The sequence below is a fragment of the Dipodomys merriami genome, unplaced genomic scaffold, assembly GCF_024711535.1.
Source record: "Dipodomys merriami isolate MVZ:Mamm:240054 unplaced genomic scaffold, mDipMer1.0.p SCAF_21, whole genome shotgun sequence".
In the NCBI taxonomy this organism is placed as follows: Eukaryota; Metazoa; Chordata; class Mammalia; order Rodentia; family Heteromyidae; genus Dipodomys; species Dipodomys merriami.
Window position 1 is genome coordinate 2,178,784 of NW_027203493.1, and position 18,057 is coordinate 2,196,840.

Consider the following 18,057-nt stretch of genomic DNA (forward strand, 5'->3'; position numbering starts at 1 on the left):
AAACCTGGATAAAAACCCTCACTCATTGTAATGACTTAGAAAGCTTCCGGCTCATTAAAAAAAAAAAAATTTGCCCAACATTATCCCAGAATAATTATACATTATTTCATTTTCCCTTGATATGAATGGTTTCTTGTCAGTGGGGGTCTCTCAAATCACATTGTGCTTGAATTCTGATTGCACCTTTTTTTGTTGCTGTTGTGGTGAAGGCCTTAAAAATATAAATAAGTAAATAGATAGATAGATAGATAGATAAATGTAAAAATAGAAAGCCTTTAACCCCTTGGGATGGAAACTGCAAAGTTAGTATAATGACTTGTCTCATGAACTTGGGAAATGAAATACAAAGGGGTCATGATTGAACACAACGTTAATGGCATGTTAAGCCAATACAAAAATCAGTGGCTTTTCTTAATGCAGCCCCTAGGGGAGACGGTACGGCAGGGAAGGGAAGGGTCTGGCTTGCCTTCAGAACTCTAAGCTTCCATAATATGGTGCTTCAAGGTGCCAACCAACCTCTGGGTGTCCGCGATCCGCACTTACCCGCTCCGGAACGAAACTCTGAGGCTGGAGTTTCCTCCACTTCCGCCGGGACTCTTTGCGGAACGGACCAATGAGAGCACAACTTTGCGGGCCCAGCTGACCGGAGTCCTCAGGCGCTTCCGGCCGGGCCCACAGCCCGGCGCTGCGGGGAAGGAAGCCCGGCTCAGCCGGACGCGCGTCGTTATGTGGCGTTCGCTGGCTCGCGCCCGCGCGCCGCTCCTCCGGGTGCCCTGGTCAGGTCAGGAGGCCCTCCCCACTTTTCTCCTCCTCTCCCACCCTCCAGGGAAGGATTTCTCACCTCCATGGCGGCCCCTGCGCGGGCTTCCCGGAGTACCGGTTAGAGGCTGCGCTTCCTCCCTCCACCCCAGCCACCGAGGGACGGAACGATCACAGCCCCGTCTCGGGGAACCGGTGCCCAGGAACCTCAATGAGCTTCTTGGGGGGAACTGAGGCTGTGATCCTACTTAGTGTAGCTCGCCTCCCCACCTCTAGACAGCTAAGACTTTGGCCTAAGGTGTATGTACCTCACGAGCCCTAGCTTTGGTCGCCTTGGTCGTTTGATTTTGATTTGTCTTTGTAGATTCTTGGACAGCCGCTCCCGCCAGTGCGGGCCTCAAGACGCTGCTTCCAGTGCCAACTTTTGAAGGTGAGAACTTAACCTGTCGTCTTCCTATTTGGGGGTCTTTCATCTGATGGGACCCCACAAAGTAGAAAAACATCTGAGCGTTCTTGAGCTTCATCTTCCCATGCAATAAACACGTATGGCAGGCATACCATGCGGCCAGTATTCTGAGTACTGAAGATATCTCCGTGGCCCATGCTCCACCCAGCTAGAGGTAAATGACCTCCAACTTGGAGTTTTGATGGTCTAGTCCCAAAGAGATGACAGATATGCAGTCATAGAACAATAGTGAGCAAAAACAATAATTTGTACATATATTTTTACCAATTTCTTAAAAATATACTGAAAACCTCAGGGAGAAAAATGCAGGAAACCTGGGTACATGTGTTGCTGAACTGCCATGTCCTGGAAGTTACTATCAGGTTGTAGATGAAAGAAAATAACTACTTTCTCTGTAGTTGCTCCCTTCCATAAGGGAGCAGGACAATTTCTGTAACTTGGAACAGTGCTCATTTTGTATTTCCACTTGGTATTTCCTTAAGGGCTCCTATTTTCCCTCATGGAACCACAGCTTGTTTCACTGTAGAAATGGCTTTTAATAATGACAAGTTCTTCTCCCTCTTCCCTGTCCCTGAATTGTCAAATGAAGATGGTAAAAATGTGGTATGTCTGGCCCAGAGTTGTGCCCACTCAACCCAGGACGCTATTGCACACTGTAGGAATTTTGAGTGTGCCAACATTAAAAACCTCTGCATATATAAAAAGAGACAGCATTAATTAGAGGATTCCTACCTTGGAAATTTACCAATAAAAATGTGGCAGACATAGAGAACCTGGATAGTACCTAAGTTCTTTTTCACTATCTCATTAACATCCAGAGATGTTGTTGGTTGTGAGGCCTGAACTCTGGACCTGGGCACTGTCTCTCAGCAATTCAGCTCAAGGCTAGCACTCTACCACTTGAGCCACAGCATCACTTCTGGCTTTTTCTGCTTATGTGGTGCTGAGGAATTGAACCCAGGGCCTCATGCATGCAAGGCAAGCACTCTATCACTGAGCCACCTCTCCAGCCCCCTTTGTGTTTTTTTGTTTTGTTTTTTAAGAAGAATCATGCTATCTGGCTTGGCTGTTTTTAACTAGATGGTCTAGACCAAATGAAAAAATTTCTGTAGGCCTCAGGTTCCCTTTCTACAAAATAGAAGTATTACCTGCCTAATGTTTCTTGGTATAGGTGACTAATATGTATGTGTGTGTGTGTGTGTGTGTGTGTACACACACACATATGTATGTATACATATGTGCATATATACACATATGTGTATACGTATATGTGTGTGTGTGTATTTGTTAAACTTTTTAGAGTTTGAACTTTAAAAGGGTGGAAACCGTAAACAATAACAACTGAAGCTGCTATAAGTGTTAGAGCACACCTATAATCCAGGCAAAAGGAGCTCAAGGTTTTTGAGACCAGTTTGGACTATACAGCTTGACTTTGTTTCTCACTCCCCACACACACACCAAAAAAAAAAAAAAAAAAATAGCTAATGTTGTTTTAAAAATTTTTTAAAGCCAGGTGCTTGTGGCTCACACCTGTAATCCTAGTACTCAGAAAGCTGAGAGCTGAGGATCATGGTTCAAAGCCAGCCCTGGCAGGAAAGTCCATGTGACTCTTGTCTTCAATTAACTTCCACAAATTGGAAGTGAAGCTGTGTCTCAAGTGCATCAGAGGATTAGCCTTAAGCAAAAAAACTCAGGGACATTACCCAAACCTGAGTTCAAGCCCCAGGACTAGCACAAATATATTTCCAAACAGACCCTATTTGTACTGTTGCAAAGATGGTTTTTAATAAGGGCATTTTGATTTGGGAGTTAATGTTTTGCTTCCAGTTTAGAAACATTTGCCTTTTAAGTATTGACATAGCCAAAAAGTTTTCGAAGAAAATATAGTAACATACCTTCGGAATTACTGTTCTGTAGTATCCTTAAGCAGTCACCTGATTGTTTGTTAAGTCTTCCTGGGAAGGAAATGGGTCCTTTGAGATGTGTAGCAATACTTACTTACCCTTGATCATCTGTGCTCCTTTTAGATGTTTCTATTCCTGATAAACCCAAGCTTAAATTTGTTGAAAGGGCACCCCTTGTCCCAAAAGTAAGAAGAGAACCTAAAAACTTGAAAGACATTCGGGGCCCTTCCACTGAAGCTACTGAGTTCACAGAAGGCAATTTTGCAATTTTGGTGAGTAATGAAAAGGATTAACAAAATTTCATACTCGAGTCACTTCTAGTCGCTTCTTCCACAGGGCTTATTAGAACTACCTCACACAGACACTACCTGCTAGTTGCTCTTTTAACTGATGTACATAGAAGCTACTGGGTATCCAGAAAACATGAGAGTTAGAGATCATTTTTTTAATCTGGAGACGAAAATGCAGGGGAGACATTCCAAGTCCCCCACTGAACACTGAGGATGGTACAGAACTCTGGGCATCATTAGGATCATAGCATTGTCATGCTGTGGCAGTTGATCTAACAGCTAGATACCTACCACATACTAACAGGGCAAGGATACACCCGACACAGGCAGTCTCTGGTGGGATGAAGCAGAGGAGGCTCGTATGAGATTTTTTTTTTCTCTTGCTACTCAAAACAACATGCAGTCTGAAACTTCTGGATTTTGTATTTCATGAGTCTCCGTTTAATATTTCAGACCCTGGTTTGAGGCTGACCACTTGTGAGATTACAGAGAGTGAAAATGTAGATGGGGAACACAGGGACTACTAAATAAAAGAGCAGCAAAACCAAGAGGCGACCTACTTTTCCCAGACTCGAATTCCTTTCAAGCCTCTAGTAAAAATAAGTTTGTCAGCCAGGCACTGGTGGCTCACACTTATAATCCTGGCTACTCAGGAGGCTGAGATCTGAGGCTCACGGTTCAAAGCCAGCCCAGGCAGGAAAAGCCAAAAGTAGAGCTGTGTCTCACAGTGGTAGAGCACTCGCCTTGAGCACAAAAGCTCAGACAGTGCCCAGACCCTGAGTTCAAGCCATAGGACCAGCAGAAAACTTAGGATAAGGACAACTGTTTCCTTATTTGAGTAGCTTCCATAAAGACAATGTGAATAGCTACACAGATGTATGTGCACTATGATTAATGGAACGTTCCATTGGACCACTCGAGCGACCATTTAAACTCCTGTTCCCACTGCCTGCAGGAGCCGTCACTCCTGGCTTCCTCTTAAACTCATCACACCCTGTGTTTGGTCAGGCCTTTTACTTAAGCTGTTGCTCTGCCAGGAACTCTTCCACAAGCACATTTTTATAATTCTGTCCTCTGCGTTAAATGTCACCTTCTCAGAGAAGCATTCCCTGCCTTGTTCTCAGCCTTGTTTTCCATTATTAATGTGCCCTACTCTTTCCCTTCACATTACTAACTAGAACTTAGCTTATTTTCATGTGTATCATGGAAGCCACAGTTACTATAAAAGGAGAGTCATAATGGAGTGGATAAGGATCCTGGGTCACTAATATTTCTGCTTCTCCCACTCACTTTTAGGCACTGGGAGGTGGTTACCTCCAGTGGGGCCATTTTGAAATGATGCGCCTGACAATCAACCGCTCTATGGACCCAAAGAACATGTTTGCTCTCTGGCGAGTCCCAGCCCCTTTCAAGCCCATCACCCGCAAAGGTGTCGGGCAGCGCATGGGGGGAGGCAAAGGTGCCATCGATCACTATGTGACCCCCGTGAAGGCTGGCCGCCTCATAGTAGAGATGGGGGGGCGCTGTGAATTCAAAGAGGTGCAGGGTTTCCTGGAGCAGGTTGCCCACAAGTTGCCTTTCCCAGCGAAGGCTGTGAGTCGCGAGACTCTGGAGAAGATGCGGGAACTTCAAGAGGAAAAAGAACGAAACAACCAAAACCCCTGGACCTTTGAGCGTATAGTCACCGCCAACATGCTGGGTATCCGGAAGGTGTTAAGTCCGTATGACTTGACCCAGAAGGGGCGATACTGGGGCAAGTTCTACTTGCCTGAACGTGTGTAGTGACAGCACCGGAATACAGTGCTAGCTACTGAGAGAAGGAATCTGCATTCTTATTCTCCGCTGGCCCTCATCATCTTTGGGTGACACTACCATGGTTTTCTTTGCAGGGGAGAGAGGGGATTCGGGCTTTGAACTCAGAGCCTTTTGCTTCCTACCGCTGAGCCATGCCTCAGGGTCTAACCACTCACCAGTTGCTGTTGAACCCTTCAGAAATGAAGCATGATTGCTGAGAGCTCTTGATTCTTCTGGATTATAAAATAAATGTCTTCAGAGCTGAAACAGACGTTTGCGTTTTGTACCTCCAGTGCACCTCTGACACTATGTACTGTTGTTTATGTGTGTACTTTCAGGAGCTAGCTTCTAGGATATTGTACTAGTTACAAACACATTTTGGTGAATAACAAAAATAAATAAAAGACAGTCCATATGTGAAGATTCAACAGGTATTTATTTTTGCCCAGTCACCCATCTCCTCAGTCTTGGAAGGTAATGTTGGACATATGAAAAGGAGCTTTTAGCAAGAGAAATGGTAACAAAAGTCAGACTTGTGTGGTGCTCCCTGGGTCTGAAATTCACCAAGGAAAGCCATGTGCTGTACAGCACACACATTGTCATTGCTGGAGGAATGTGATTCAAAACCCCGATTCCAGCTCCCTACTTGGCTATAACATGATTGATTAATGTGTTTTTCAGAGCTAACCAGTGGTAGGCAATCTAGAGGAAACAAATGGATAGAATTATTAAACCATCTGCTTTGGAAAGTAGGTAGGGGGGAAATACAAAAGCCAGCACACCAATGTCATTCTGATCCAGCTTTCTAAAAAATTAAGATTTCCAGCAAAGAAAAATAAGAATTGACTGTCAAAAGTATAAATTAGTCTAGACAGCTGGATGGCTCAAGCCTGTCACCATTTAGTAAACACTGCTACTTTTAAACCTAAACCAACTGAGTCGAGACCTGGAGCATGTTTGGAAGTGTCTTGTCTGTACATCGCTGGTCAACTTTGCAGCTAACAGCGTGAAGCAGGTGGAGCCCAAGTGAAGGCCCTGTCCCACCTCACAGCTTACCCGACACCTTCACCTATCCGTTAGGGATCACACCATATGGTGACTGCTGGGAGCTCAGTAATAGTCTGAACCTGTTTATGTATTAATAAACCACCATCCTGGAACCAGCCATCTCTGCTAAATGAGAGGCTACTGATAGGACTCCACCATTATCACTCATAAGAAAAGCACTTCAGAGTGTACTTGGTGGGGGGGGGTGGGGGGGAGGGACTGTTGCAGGTTTTTGTCATTTGGTGTTTGTTTTTAATTTTTGTTCATCTAATGGTGTGTAAGTGGTCAGTTGCTTGTGTTTTCTAGGCAGGCACTCTACGAGAGCCAGGCTCCCAACATGGAGGACCAGCCTTTAGCCTCTCATAGTAACAAGCTGTCTTCCCATGGATACCTTAAAAAGTCAGATTCTCAGAGTTGAACCTAGGAGGAGCCCAGAGCTAGATTAGGAGGTGAACCAGCAGGTGTTGCAGCACCTGTTGAGTAGCAGGCACAGTGCTAATCAGTTGGGACAGCGCAGGCCTGGGGCCTGTCCTTCAGCCCTCGCTTCAGAGACTATTGGGCCCTGCAGAAGGGAGGCTACAGCAGGCCAAGGGTGAGACGTAAGCACAGAAGTAACAAGGACGCTACTCACAGCAGTTCACTTAAGACCCTGTGGAACTGGGTGTGCTGCAGTACCTGCCTCTCTGCCCCATCTATCCCTGGCCGTGCACACTGCTGGAACCAACTACTTATTGCTGTGCTCCATCCTCACGCCTGCCCAGTTTCTATACTTAGTCTCCTTTCACACACTTTTAACAAGCAGTTGACCGCTGCTCTAGGTCATAAGAAGGTTCCTAAGATGACGAGTCTGCAGTGGAGAAGTGGCAGCACCACGGAGGAAGAGGAAGGTGACAAATGCCAGTCGAGGATCCGGCTGTGACGGCAGAAGGAGGTAACAAGACTGGAAGGAAAAACGGATTATATAGCATGGTGCTCATGGCTAGGATCAGTGCCTCTCCTATAGGGGTAAAAGACGAGTCAAAGTCTATGCTAGCTTCCCCTACACTTGGGGGAAGAAATGTAATGTAACTGTACCGTGTTTAGTCCACAGAGCTCAGCGCTCACCTAATTTAAGAACTAACCTTTGTTCCTTTGGCCATTCCCAGATGCCAAGGCTCAAATTTTGAAGCAGAAATCAATACGTTAGAGGAGTTCAAAACATTCTTCCACTTATGAGACAAACTGCTATCTTCTGTTTCCTCTTCTCACCTGCTACCGACTCATTCCTCAGGCTCTTTTGTCCCTGAAACATCCCTGTCCTTAGTTCTCTCTAACCTTTACATATAACCTCCCCAACCCATCCAGGTTAGGGAACCTGGTGAAAGTCCCCAGGACACAAGTGTCGAATAAAACAGGCCTAATGTTCCCCAGACAAGAAGAGCTCACCTTCTTTAGGCAAATATGCCCCCAATGGTAGAAGCCAAGATGATGGCAAGTATAATGCAGCAGATCATGATCATGATCTTCTTCTGCTCATCCAGACAAAAGAAGAAAAAGCACATGAGAAATGGCATCACCACGCATGTAGACATTTATGACTGGAGGGAGACAGGTGCATCTGGACATGGAAGAGGGTTGGAGGGGACAGGGAACACCAGCAGGAGAAAGGGATGGATCTGGCTTTCCGGAACCCAGAGTGTCTGCAGAATGTGTCCAGGTAAGAGTTTCAAACATGCGATCACCCAGAATGTCAGCAGATGCTGAGTGTGTTGACTTTTCTTCCTTGATTCTTTCATAGGCAACTCCTCAATTCAAAACTCAAATACCCTTAGACTTCACTGGGGGGTAAAGGGCGGGGGGGGGGGATCAAAATTTGAACCAAAATTTGTACTGCACTTTGGAACCAGGTGGTTGAGATTTTTCATCCCACTCCAAACCTAAACAAAAATCACCATGAGGTGGCAGCAGATCACCAAGTTTTACAGGGAGATGGAGCCAGAGTATATATCAATCAATATAAAGTCATTTATTTTTTTAAATTAGCAATAAAATAATCAAGTTTACATTTTAAAAAATACAACAAAAAAAAAACCCTTCACATGTTACATTCCAAACTTTAAGCTTCGTGTCTCAATTTCAGAAGAGAGCAAAGGCCTCTGATTGGAGTATGTTCCCCTTGTTGCTGGAGCCAGCTCCTGACATCATAGCCATAGGAGGAGGGCATCCCTGTGGCTCTGTCTGGGTGCTAGGTGATGACTGGATAAGGAGCCTTTGCAGAGGAAGCTAATAGGCAGTGCCTAGATTAAAGCACTCACCCTATCTAGAAAGCATTAGCTTCAGAGCTGAAATACAGCTAGTACCCAAAAATCAAGGAGATCATTAGGTATCTAAGAGGCTTAACAGTGAGTTACAGCCAATGCACGTGAGGATATCCCATCTGTTTCTTCCTCTATGACAAGCATTAGAGGTGACAAAGAACCTATCACACTCATTAACCAGAAAGCAGGAAGGGCCATCCCACACTGCCTGGTCTCTCCCATACAACCATACAAATTAGCCCGAGACAGAACTGAGTCCCAGAGCCATGTGAGTAATATCAGATTGCTATGCGAAGTTCTTCAAACAAACCTAGAGCTGCCTAGCAGATAGAGGAAGTGTCGGTACATGCCACCTCTCACCTGCCGTGCAGAAATATTTATGGGAATCAACTCAGTCCTCATGATTGCCCCCAGTACTCAGCCAGGAAGCAAGCTTCCTGCTGGCCCAGGAAGATCATATTTCTACCATGATTTGTTTTCACATGTCCCTTACATAACTTTTAGCCTAGCTTAATTACCTTTTTTTATTTAAGGACATGGTACCTTCCACTTCTAGCTTCCTACTTCCTGAGAAATAGACACATATTCTATATACATTCCACACACAATTACAAAAATAAACCTGGAGTGATTGAATTACTTGCACAGTCTCATGAAGCATTTGCAGTCTGAGACTCTAGCACCTTATCCCCAGCCCATGTCTACTTCCCTTATTTTTGGCCTCAAAGCAATGGCTTCACCAAGAGGGGACAGCCGGTTTCTAAGAATCAGATATAGAAACCAACATTCCACACCCTCAGCCTTTGCACGTGTAACCTCAGATGACTACTTCAATCCTGGCCCCTCTTTGAGTAAACGTGACAGAATGCAACATAGAAAAAGATCAAATTGGCCCCAGAGCTGAATTTACCAAGAGCCCAATTAAAGGTTGAGCTTCAAACAAGTTAACTTTTCAGACCAAAATGCTCTCTGTCAGTCCATCCTGTTTTCAGGACTCGGGACAACAAGCGAACATAGACACATCTGGATATCACAACCAGTTGTGAGGACTGGAATCCCGCTAGGTAGAAGTCTCTAATCCAAACCTATGCCAAAGGTAGGAGGATCCTCTGCTTTGTTAAAGATACTCCTTTAAAAAGAAAATACATTGCAATTTCTGGGAGAATACTCCATGAGGTAGAAACGCAGCACCCTAGGATGCCTCACACCAGCCTTCCCAGGTACGAGGCATAATTTGACACCACAGGGACAAGGAAAGACGGGTTGGTTCCAGGAGGGAAGGTGCTGAAGGTGCTGGGGCAGGATGTGACTTTGAGGAGACCTTGGGGTTGCAACAAGTAGACGCGATTCCATCAGGGCTAGATCGCTGAAGCAGGTCCGAGGCTGGTTACAAGGAAACAAAGGAGCCAGGGCCCCCTCACTCTCAGGAGGGCCATTCAAACTCTACTCCCCTCTGAAGACAAGGGTGGCCATAGCAGGCTGGAGTGAAATCGGATTCTAAGGCAGGGAGAGGAGGAGCTGGTCAGTGTGCAGGCTGATGGTGAGGAACAGCAGGAAAAAACAGCCACAAACCTAGAAGGCGGACAGCAAAAGTCAGAAATTGCTGAGCTGGAAGCTTGTACCTGTAATCCTAACTACTCAGAAGGCTCAGATTTGAGGGTCAGGTTCAAAGCCAGGCCAGGCAGAAGAATCCATTAGACTTTTAACCTCCAGTTAACTAGCAAAAGGCTGGTGTGGTTCAAGTAGTAGAGCAGCAGCCTTGAGAGGAGTAAAGAAAACGGATTATAAGAAGGACAACAATGCAAAAGGCAACATGAAACGATGCCAACAAACTTAAGGACAGAGTTGGAATTAACTATTTCACTGTAAATGAACAAAATCTACAGGCATTTTAGGCTTATGTGATATACCTCTGTCATTCATGGCTGGCACTCTACCACTTGAGCCACACCTCCGGTTCTGACTTCTTTTTGGTTAACTGGAGAGAAGAGTCCTATGGTGGATTTGTCTTCCAGGCTGGTTTTGAAACAAAATCATCAAGATCTTTGCCTGCTAAGTAACTAGGATTATAGGGATGAGCTACCAGCACCTGGCTGTACACAAGATCTGGAAACTTTCCGGTACTCCTATCTTCTCCAGGAACCCCTCAACCACACACATTTTCTCCTCGAATATGGGCAGGCACAACAGAAGGAATATCGAAACATCCAGGTGACATATTACAGCTGCTCCATATTACAAACTCTGCAAATCTGAGCAAATTTCTTAACTTCATTGAACTTCAATGGACTTCTACATCTGTAAATTGGAGCTTATGACAGTACATTGGAGCTATAGCTGCCATTCACCTAGAAAGTATACACAAGATGGCTTTGCCTTCTCTCCTGTTCAGAGACCTCACTGCCAATGGACCACCACGTAATGGTCTTAACTATACTAGAGAATATAAGAGGAGAAAAAACAATGGCAGGCCTCTAAACTGCTAAGCCACCTAGTGTCTCATAAATGGAGTTAGGCCGCTATACATTATATATTTGACTCCTCATCTTTGAAGAGTTACCTCCTCAAGAAGAGTTCATTTACATCTGTTCCTGGAGTTAGGAATGACAGTTAAGGCATACCCCTGATTCACAAGACATCTTTCACCCCACAAGGACAATGAAAAGATAAATATTACAGCTTTTTAAAATTTTTACCATATGTTTCAGTGAGATAGTTAAGACTCAGAACTCAAGCTTTACAAGCAAGAAGCCATTATAGACTAGCTGGGAAATGCATGGGGCAGGGCAGCGGGAGGAAGGCGGGGGGGGGGGGGGGGGGGGGGGGGGAGGGGACTAACTGTGAAATGCCTATGAGAGGCGGGTCAGCTGGCTGCTGCTTCTCTCTCAAGATGAAGTTACTGATAAAATCATCTTACTTTCAGACCTTCCGGTCAGACCACTGGAGCAAAATTAAAGAAGAATTTAATTAAATGTTCAATAACTGAATTTTATACCCAGGACTGACACTGAAGGATCAGCCCTGGGCATCAACATGGAAGGGAAGTACCTACCAAGTCTTAAAATGCTTTTTATCTAACCCAGGCATATTAGTGATTGTCTGTAATCCCAGATACTTGGGAGGTAAAGACAGTAAGATTACAAGTATAAAGTCAAGGTAACAAAAGAGAACAAAATATAAACAAAAAGACTGGACCCACGTCTTAAGTGATGGACAAATTGGCCTAGCATGTGTGAGGAACTGAGTTCAAACCCTAGTATCAAGGGACAAAAATTAAAAAAAAAAAAAAAAAAAAGAAAGCTTGTACCTATTGGCTCAGTGTTTCAACATCGATGAATCAAGAAACAGTAAAAAAAAAAAAAGGGGGGCTGGGAAGGTGGCTCAGTGGTAGAGCGCTTGCCTTGCATGAATGAGGCCCTGGGTTCGATTCCTCAGCACCACATAAGCAAAAAGAAAAAAGCCAGAAGTGGCGCTGTGGCTCAAATGGTAGAGCGCTAGCCTTGAGCTGAAGAGCTGAGGGACAGCGCCCAGGCCCAGAGTTCAGGCCCCACTACTGGACCCAAAAAAAAAGAAAGAAAGAAACAGTAAAAAAAAAAAAAAAAAAGTAAAAATAGAAAGTCATACTGTTGAGAGCAAAATAACAGCATCAACTCCAACACTGAGGAAGTGTTATATATTTAAATATATCCACAGTCTTATGCTGAAAATGAGATTTTAAAAAAGATTTTAGTGATGTGCAATGATGCATATGGTTTTGTAACTATGCTCAGAACTATAGTTACTGTAGTCTGTATTATGTAAAACTGGGGGGGGGGTCAAGAGAACAGGCTACAGATTATCAGCCATAATACTATAATTTCCTTTCCTTCATCTGTATTTGTAGCCCTTTGAAACAATACATGCTATGCTTTCTGAAGAATAAAGCATTTTATATGTCACATAGTCCCAATAACCATGTTAACTGCTATTTAAGCTGAGCTAGTAGTCAACTGTATTTTATTTAACAAATTTTAAAGACTTGCTAAGTAACTTAAATAATTTAATTTGTTAAATGATTTAGAATTTTAGTAGCCTCACGTTAATTTGGGGGGGGGGGGGGGAGGGGAGGGCTTGTAAGGCTCAGGTCCTGGGCTCCATCCCTGAGCATTTTTTGCTCAAGGCTAGTGCTCTACTACTTTAAGCCACAGTACCACTTCTGTTTTTCAGTGTTTAAGGAGGTAAGAGTCTCATGGTGACTTTTAATCCTGACTGGCTTCAAACCATGATCTTCAGATCTCAGCCTCCTTGAGTGGCTAGGATTCTAGGCATGAGCTACCAGCACTTGGCTTTAGTCTAACATTTAAAGTCACAATCCTCTAAGGTCCTCTAGACTTTGTATACAATGGCAAATGGCTACTACATTTTACAAAAAAAAAAAAAAGCCAAGATATAGTAAAGCCAACACTCTCTTGGTCCCTTTGTGGTAAAGTGAACTTGGCCCTGATACTTCTTTTAGCTCCTCTATGTGTTGGGAGCCGACAGTAAAGCTCAAAGGTCACCTTGACCCTGTGATCGCTTGAAGGCATGTACAAGGAATTGGCTTACTTGAAAGACACCAGGTGCCCGGGATTGCATTGCTATGTCTGCAGAGTTTGTTTTACTGTGAACCAGTTGACCTTGTCTTGTTTTTATTGCACTCTGTTTTTACTGAAATTTTCCTTGTTTTTCTGGACTACAGTAATCTTATGTTACCTCTTGACTTCTAATTGTATATATTAGGGAAAGTTAAAAATAAACGGTGCTGCAGTCTTGAGCTGCAGACCTCGCCCCCTAATTCAGGATTCCCTTTCGTTGCCAGCAGCCTCCAGCATCTATGTGTAAACTGTATATTAAACTGTATTATCTGTAATGTACATCGTATACTACCTTTACCTGTGGTAAAGATTCAAAGTTGTGCCAGACGCCGGTGGCTCACGCCTGTAATCCTAGCTACCCAGGAGGCTGAGATCTGAGGATCGTGGTTCAAAGCCAGCCCGGGCAGGAAAGTTTGTGAGAATCTTATCTCCAATAAACCGCTAGAAAACGGGAAATGGTGCTGTGGCTCAAGTGGTAGAGCGCTCACCTTGAGCTGAAGAGCACAAGGACAGCGCCCAAGCCCAGAGTTCAAGCCCCACAACCGACCAAAAAAAAAAAAAAAAAAAAAGATTCAAAGTTGTAAGTCATGCAGCAGATTGCTTGCCACAACTTACTGCACAAATATTAGCTATTCCCTTATTCAAGTTCTAAAACAGTCACCCACAAAGCTCTCAGAGGACCCAATCCTTAATTTAAAAAAAAATAATAATTAGGTTTAAAAAAATGAACAGGATATGGAAAGCAAAACCCAACATCCATGAAAAACCAGGAAAGAACTCAGAAGGCAGACCCCAGATCCGTCACATAGATGGTACCCAACACCCACCATGTTTCCTGGAAAGGAGAGTAAGATGCTTGGGCAACAACCAGGAGAGGTGCAAACACAAGGTAAGATAGACAACACATAGAACAGATTCTTCAGCATAAGAACAGAAGACCTGAACCACGGATGGCAGTCAGAACTCCGAAATGGAATGTAAAAGAAATGAAAGAATCCACAGGCTACCGAAAGCTTTTGACAGTTCACTGTGCCAAAGGACAGTCAATAAAGAAAGTAAAATTTGAAATCTCGGGCTAATGTCCTAATAAGGAGCCAACCCACAGTTGGGAAGAACCATTCATTTACTTACATTTCAGTGCCAGAGTCCCTCGGGCCACTCATTTCAGCCCAACGGAAAGGCCAATAATCAATGCTAAAATACCCAGCAACACAACTACTACCACAATGATAATTATCAATTTCTGGAGAAAAGAATAAGACAAAAAAAATCATTACTATTTCTTAAAGAACAAACCATCTAAAACTCAACCCCCTCTCGTTTCTATACAGGTAGCATTTTATTAACCAAACAAGCAGCTTAGGATATTTTACATTTCTTCAATTGCATCTTGACTAGCAATGCGAGCCGACAGAAATATGGCTCAGCTCACACAGTATCTGCACAAATATACTAAGAGTCAATATTATACCATCCCCAAATAGCAACTGGACAAGATGTAAAGTGACTCTGTTTTCTTCTGCTAGAATGAACTGTAAAGATGTTTTCCGATATCGTTCTAATTCCAGTTCATCTGTCCCCGCCTACAGTCAATCAAACCCTACCTGTCTGACCAGGTGTATTGAACAGGTGCTAAAGTGTGATCCAACATGGCTTTATCATACAAAATAACATCCCATCTCTCTAAATACCTATGTAAGCAATAGATACAGTAGAAAGAAAAGCAAAGAACTAAGGAACAAAAATATCAGAGCCCAAAAGAAATCAAGAAGAAGAGTAAAAGGAAGACATGAGGCAGAGCCCAATACCCACAGTCAGCAGAGAAGCAAAGAAGTGGTGGAGCCACCAGGCCAGAAGAGGGAGCAAACAGTGTGGCCAAAAGAGCATGACTGAAAGCTCAATTTGAATCTCAGCTCCTGGACTTACCAGGTGGCTTGAAGCCAGATACTGAACCTCTGACCTTCAACTGCTTCCTCTAAAAGTTGAAAAACCAAGGTACTTTCCCTCGCTGGGAGCTAATGGGTACACAGCGAGGAGGACTGTCCTAGGTATGAGCTAGAGGAAAGCAGAAAGAGGTCCTTCGGGGAAGACCGTGAAGAGGAGAGGAGTCAGGTGTGTGAACGTCTGAAAGGATCCTGAGCTGCATTCAGGAAAAGAGCAGCAGGACACCTGTGTGTGCCAGGCACCCATCCTGCAGGACCACCTTCCAAGTCTGGGTTCCTGAGCAAGAACACGTGAGCCAGATCCATACAAGGCACCCTGAGAAGGCCGGGCAGGAAGCTAGTCTCTATGGAAAGGCTGGTGTAGGGGCTTTGGATGAGGCCAAGACACAGAGGGAAGGCGCAGGCTCAAAGACACAGGTGCGAGTGGCTGGAGAGAAAGGAGACTAGGAGACTAGTTGGGTGCAAGGCGCTCACCCTGCGTGCTTCACTCTGATACTTGACAGCCTTTTTGGTGTCTGCCACCGCCCGTTCCACGAAGCCCACTGACTGGTCCATGTTGTTCTCAATACGATCAATCATGGCTCCCTTTTGCCACGTGTGAGAGGCGATAGCAGCAAAAACGGGAAGAGGGTGCAGAGAGAGAGAGAGAGACATCGAACAAACGATCTTCTCTGAAAACAGCAAGAGAATCTCACCTTCCGGGCCTGACCCTGATATTTCACAGCTCTTTTCGTTTCATCCCGGGCCTTCTCCACGTGGTCCACCGTGTGTAAGACATTCAACTCTATGTTATCTAACATTTCCCCCTGCAAAGAACAGACATGTGTCACACACCCAGTGAACCCGGCCACCACAGTCCCAGCTAAGATAGGGGAGAGGCCCACTTGGCATCCAGAAATCTGACAACGGAGCCTTCTGAGCATGACTACCTGTAGCCCCTTGGTTGGGGGGGGGGGGGGGTCACTCATTCAAGAAGCATTTACTGATGCACTTCTCTGTGCCCAGCACTGTGTTAGACACAAACTTTCTAGGTGCCTGATTTATTTATGGGATTCCACTCCCATCTTTTCCTTCTTTTGCCACTTAAGCATGGGGTGCAAGAACCAAATTAAGGCTATCCCATGCTCTAAACCATCACCAAGTCGTCAGCCTCTAAACAGCGGGTTCAGTACTATAGAGTGGTAGCAGGCACACACAGTAGGTGTTCTATGAATATCTGACATCTGGAACATTTGCTGTCTTCCAAGAGAAATTCCCAGGCCCCTTTCAAGTGACAGATAAGATTTCTCCATGCTGCTCAGTGACATCTTCTTCTTTAGGCAGCAGGTTCTTGCAAAGCTTTCCAACCTTTTCCTGGCTATTATTTCTTGGGCATCTGAGGATGGGCATTCCGCTCGCTCACCTGCCTGGGCCTTCCTCAACCTAACCCATCACCATACGGCCCTCATAAGCAGAGCAAAGCACTTACCATCGCTTCCATCACAACCCAGATCCTCGGCAAGGCAGTGGGAGGGGGAGAGAGAAAGGTGGGATAGAGAAGCTTGAGAAAGAGTCTCAAAGGTCACAAGAGAAAGAGAGAGAAGCACCCAGCCCCTGAGCAGAGAGCTTATGAGTCAAGGAGAGCGTGGGCTTCAACTAGGATCTGCAGTCTGTCTACTAAGGAAGCATTTCCCAGGCCTGTCCAGTGGCAGAACAGCTGGGGAAGTTCCTGGTAAAAGCGGCACAGGGTGCTGACCCATCACAAGAACTAGAAGTCATGTGGGCACCTACGCAGGCAATATAGAATTCCATCCTGTGCCAGGTGCCAGTGGCTCACACCTGTAATTCTATCTACTCAGAAGACTAAGCTCTGGAATAAAAAAAAAAATCACAATTTTGAGCCCAGCCTCAGTAGAAAAATTCCCTAAACGCCATCTCCAAAATAACGAATAGCAAACAGGGTTGGAGGCATGGCTTAAGTTGATAGAGTGCCAGCCTGGCAAGGATAAGGCCCTGAGTTCAAGCCTCGGTATCACCAAAAGTAAAACTCAATCCCTCAGCAAGTATGTCTGGGTGAAAAAGCCGTCAGATGAAGTACCATGAATGCTTCAAATTTGTCTGTAAACATTCTGTTCTATTTCTTCATTTAAGTTTGCTCTTGTTCCATACCAAGGAGTGCAAAAACTCTTGGAGAAACATAGGTGAACAAAACACTAAGTGGAGAACAGTAAAAGCATCTGGCTTTGTTTTATTTTTTTGCTTGTTACTTTCGATAGGCTCTCACTAGGAAGCCTGCCTTGGCCTCTCAAGTGCTGAAATTACAGATGTTTACCAGCATACCCAGCTTCAGACCCTCTATCTTCATGTTTCACTAAAATTTTCACTGAGAATTGAACAAAGGGACATGTTTCCAATATCATCAGAGAAATAGTTCATATCTCAAGAAACCCTCGCTTTAATTCTTTAAAGAAAAAGGAGGAGGGAGGGAGGAAGTAAGATCCTGAGGCTGAGTGAAACAGGTAATTGACATAAACATCAAAGCCTCCATTCACAAGGAATGCCTAGGAGACTAAAGCAACAGGCCCTAATGACAACGCTGAGATGTCAGCATCTGATGGGATCAGATTCTTATGAATGGAACAAATGGATCTCTCTGTCCATCCACTACACAAATTCCCTGACTCTCCCGCTCCACCTCACCCGCCCTTCACCATGCTCAGGAGAAGCCAAGCTTTCCTCCCCTCCCTCCCCAGCAGCCCTGCTACGGTTACCTGATTCTCCACCAGCATGGCGATGTCCATAAACATGTCGTGGAGCTCCTTGATGCTGTTCTCCAGCCTCACAATGTCCTTGTGTCGGCCCTCGATCTCACTGAGGGCTTGCTTGGAAATCTGAGAGTCGATGATCTACAACAGGCCATGCACAGTCAGGCCGTGAGGCCCCCTGCAGGCTGCCCTGCCCCTGC

At 44.8% G+C, this 18,057-nt stretch overlaps 2 protein-coding genes across 5 annotated transcripts in view; one reads left to right on the forward strand and one right to left on the reverse strand.

Annotated features, from left to right (window-relative positions):
- The first annotated feature begins 638 nt into the window (after positions 1 to 638).
- Positions 639 to 5,628, forward strand: Mrpl16 (mitochondrial ribosomal protein L16). Its single transcript, XM_070032248.1, has 4 exons — positions 639 to 781; positions 1,124 to 1,189; positions 3,253 to 3,401; positions 4,716 to 5,628. The coding sequence occupies exons 1-4, from the start codon at positions 727 to 729 to the stop codon at positions 5,199 to 5,201; spliced, it is 756 nt and encodes a 251-aa protein (XP_069888349.1). The 5' UTR covers positions 639 to 726; the 3' UTR covers positions 5,202 to 5,628.
- Positions 5,628 to 18,057, reverse strand: part of Stx3 (syntaxin 3) — a 46,903-nt gene continuing 34,473 nt past the window's right edge. Inside the window, exons 8-11 of one of the 4 annotated variants that reach the window (XM_070032246.1) lie at positions 17,864 to 17,998; positions 15,809 to 15,919; positions 7,686 to 7,768; positions 5,630 to 7,200 (exon numbers count right to left, since the gene is read on the reverse strand). In XM_070032246.1, the coding sequence (XP_069888347.1) occupies positions 7,691 to 7,768; positions 15,809 to 15,919; positions 17,864 to 17,998 (324 nt within the window). In that variant the 3' untranslated portion in view covers positions 5,630 to 7,200; positions 7,686 to 7,690. Of the gene's footprint in view, positions 7,769 to 8,244; positions 10,130 to 14,301; positions 14,414 to 15,808; positions 15,920 to 17,863; positions 17,999 to 18,057 lie in introns of those variants that run through there. The other 3 variants (XM_070032244.1, XM_070032245.1, XM_070032247.1) reach the window with 3 other exon arrangements.

Bases quoted from the DNA above. Each gene is read 5' to 3' on its own strand.
- Mrpl16 (XM_070032248.1), top strand. From the start codon at position 727: ATGTGGCGTTCGCTGGCTCGCGCCCGCGCGCCGCTCCTCCGGGTGCCC. The intron at 1,190-3,252 runs GTGAGAACTTAA...TGCTCCTTTTAG, and splicing joins TCCAGTGCCAACTTTTGAAG to ATGTTTCTATTCCTGATAAA. The intron at 3,402-4,715 runs GTGAGTAATGAA...ACTCACTTTTAG, and splicing joins AAGGCAATTTTGCAATTTTG to GCACTGGGAGGTGGTTACCT.